The sequence below is a fragment of the Apteryx rowi genome, unplaced genomic scaffold, assembly GCF_003343035.1.
Source record: "Apteryx rowi isolate R43461 unplaced genomic scaffold, aptRow1 scaffold_442, whole genome shotgun sequence".
NCBI classification, from domain to species: Eukaryota; Metazoa; Chordata; class Aves; order Apterygiformes; family Apterygidae; genus Apteryx; species Apteryx rowi.
Window position 1 is genome coordinate 93,524 of NW_020450697.1, and position 2,472 is coordinate 95,995.

Below are 2,472 nucleotides of genomic sequence, written 5' to 3' on the forward strand. Positions count from 1 at the left end.
AGGTTCCCAAATGGCTCCTGACAGGCGGCAGGGGATCCCTCCCTCCCCTCCCCTCCCCGCAAGCGGCCCCTGACAGGCGGGCGGGCACCGGGCTCCCCAGCGGCCCCCGACAGGCGGGCGGCGGGAGGAGAGCGAGCGCCGACCCTCCCCCAGCCGTGCCCTGACAGGCGGGCGGCGGGACGGCACCGGGCTCCCCGGCGGCCCCCTGACAGGAGGGCGGCCAACGGCCCCCTGACAGGAGGGCGGCCAACGGCCCCCTGACAGGCGGGCGGCGGGAAGGGGGCCGACCGGACAGCGCCAACGGCCCCCCGACAGAGGGGCACGGACGCGGAGGGCAGGACGGGGGGCAGGTGGCTGCCGCAGGGGCGCCGGCCCCGGGGGAAAGGCAGCCCCGGCGTGCTGGCCCCGGTCCACCGCGGGGCCGGAGGCGTCCCGCCGGGGGGGGGGGGCGAAGGGGGGGCTGTCAGCGGGCCGGGCAGCCCCGCCGGCACGTACCTGAAGTAGTAGACATCGCTCTTGCCGGCGCTGAGGCCCGACTTGCGGATCACCTCTTCCTTCTTCCAGCCCGGGGGCAACGCAGGGCAGTCCATCCTCCCCTGCTTCTCCATGCACCGGGCGCAGGGCCCGACGCGGAGAGGGGAGGGACGAGCGGGGAAGGGGCTTGCCCGGCTCCCAGCCCCGGCACTCGCAACAAGAGCTTTATTGTTCCCGGACACGGCCGGGGCCGGGACCCCCTGGCGATGGCGGCCACGGCGCGCTGCTCGGCGCCAGGAGCCCGGGCTGCGCGCGCAGCCGGCGGAGCGCTCGCCCGGCGCCCGCTTCCGTAACTGAGCCCCGGAATCCGTGTCATCGGCCTTCCGAGCGGGGCACAGAGCGCGTCCTAGAGGGGCCAGAGCGGCCAACCCCCGCCGACCATAGAGAGCGCCGTAGGCGGGACAGAGCGGCCGCGACGGGCGGGCAAGCCCCGGCGGCAGCCGTCCCGTGCTGCGGGGTGACGGCAGCGGCTGCCGAGGCCGCCTGCGCCGGCGTCTTCAGGCTCCTAAGGGCGTCCTGCGAGGACTGCAAGGGTTTAGACTCTCCCGGGAGGCGCGCTTTAGAACCCCCCCGCGCAGAACCGTGCCATGCAGATGCTGATGCAGAAGAGGCGAAAACAACAATTCTTTACGTGCCGCTTGTCGTCCGGGATGAGAGAAGCTGGTGGTTAACGTCTTTGTTTGTTTGTTTTTCTGGGACATGCTGCAGCGTTAAAACCCATCAAGAAAGGATCTCTCACGCAACTGAAAGCCTGATGTATYGTAAAATTGAATTCACTTGTTATTTGCTTTTTCAAAGTGTCCGTTAACAAAACATATTTTCTTGGATCCCCTGTTCCAAGTTCAGAGCAATTTATTTGCACTGTATACAATTAAACTACCAGAATGAAGTCTGAGGAATTGTCTCTTCTGATTTATTCAATTCCAGAGCTTTGCTACAAGCCTTAGTGATCTAAAAAGTGACTGCTGTCCTCCTGCTTGTTTAAATCTCTCCAGAAAAGGCATCCCTTGAACAGTACTTTACAGTGAGGCAGTTTTAACTCATGATCCACATATTTTGTCTACCTCTGGACATTTTTTTACCATCACGTAGCTTTATCCTGTCTTCTTACCATCTATTTCTGTAACAAACTTCTGTGCTACGTTGTCTAGATACTGAGCAGTCCTTGTTAATAATAAGGAACTAACAGCAATTACTTTACAACAGAGCGACCGCTTCTCTTAAACCCTCTATTCAAACAGAACCCACACTGCACAACTGAATGGCTGTGTTGCCATAGCCCATTTCTTCCCTCATAACGTCCTACAGCTATCACCTGCCTGCCCGCCCCGTTCCCCCGTTAGAGATGGCTGCCCAGTGCCTGAGGAGGACCCTCAGGAAACCTCGCTGTACACTGCCGGTGCTGACAAACCGGGTTCGGACTGATTCGCGTGGGTGACTGTGCATCGGGGGGCACTGCCGGTGCTGACGAGCGGAGCTGGGCAGCTCCGTCAGTGTCCGTGCGGCAGGCCGCGGCCTCCGTGGAAAGCGCAGCTCTCGTCCCCCGCTGTCCCCGTCCCGCGGCCGGCACCTCCTGGCCCGGCCTCCAGCCTCCGCACTGGCAGCAGCAACTCCGCGGGCGCGGCCGGTCGGCCCCCTCCTCCGCGGGGCGGGCACCGCGCGAGCCAAACTCCGGGAGCGCGGCCGCTCGGCCGTCCCCGGCGGCGGCGGCAGCAGCGGCGGTTCGGGGAGTGGCTCTGCGGCGGCGGCGGATGAGTCAGCCCTGAGGCGGCATGGAGCCCTTCCCGCCGCCCACGGAGGACGACGAGGAGGACTGGCTTCGCCCGCAGCCGGGCGGCGGGGCCGCTCCGCCCGCCCCGTGTGAGCGCGGGCTGCGGCAGCGGTTGCGGGGCGGGGGAGCAATGGCGCCGGCCGAGGGGCCTGAGGGGGGCGGCGCGC

At 65.6% G+C, this 2,472-nt stretch overlaps 2 protein-coding genes across 3 annotated transcripts in view; one reads left to right on the top strand and one right to left on the bottom strand.

Moving 5' to 3' along the window:
* Window positions 1-746, bottom strand: part of MBD2 (methyl-CpG binding domain protein 2) — a 44,941-nt gene extending 44,195 nt beyond the window's left edge. Inside the window, exon 1 of the mRNA XM_026076898.1 lies at window positions 496-746. Coding sequence (XP_025932683.1) covers window positions 496-608 — 113 coding nt within the window. The 5' untranslated portion in view covers window positions 609-746. The remainder of the gene's footprint in view (window positions 1-495) is intronic.
* Window positions 747-877: 131 nt separating this feature from the next.
* The window catches only part of POLI (DNA polymerase iota), a 14,107-nt gene continuing 12,512 nt past the window's right edge, over window positions 878-2,472 (top strand). For both annotated transcript variants that reach the window (XM_026076895.1, XM_026076897.1), the window contains exon 1: window positions 878-2,394. In XM_026076895.1, the coding sequence (XP_025932680.1) occupies window positions 2,307-2,394 (88 nt within the window). In that variant the 5' untranslated portion in view covers window positions 878-2,306. The remainder of the gene's footprint in view (window positions 2,395-2,472) is intronic.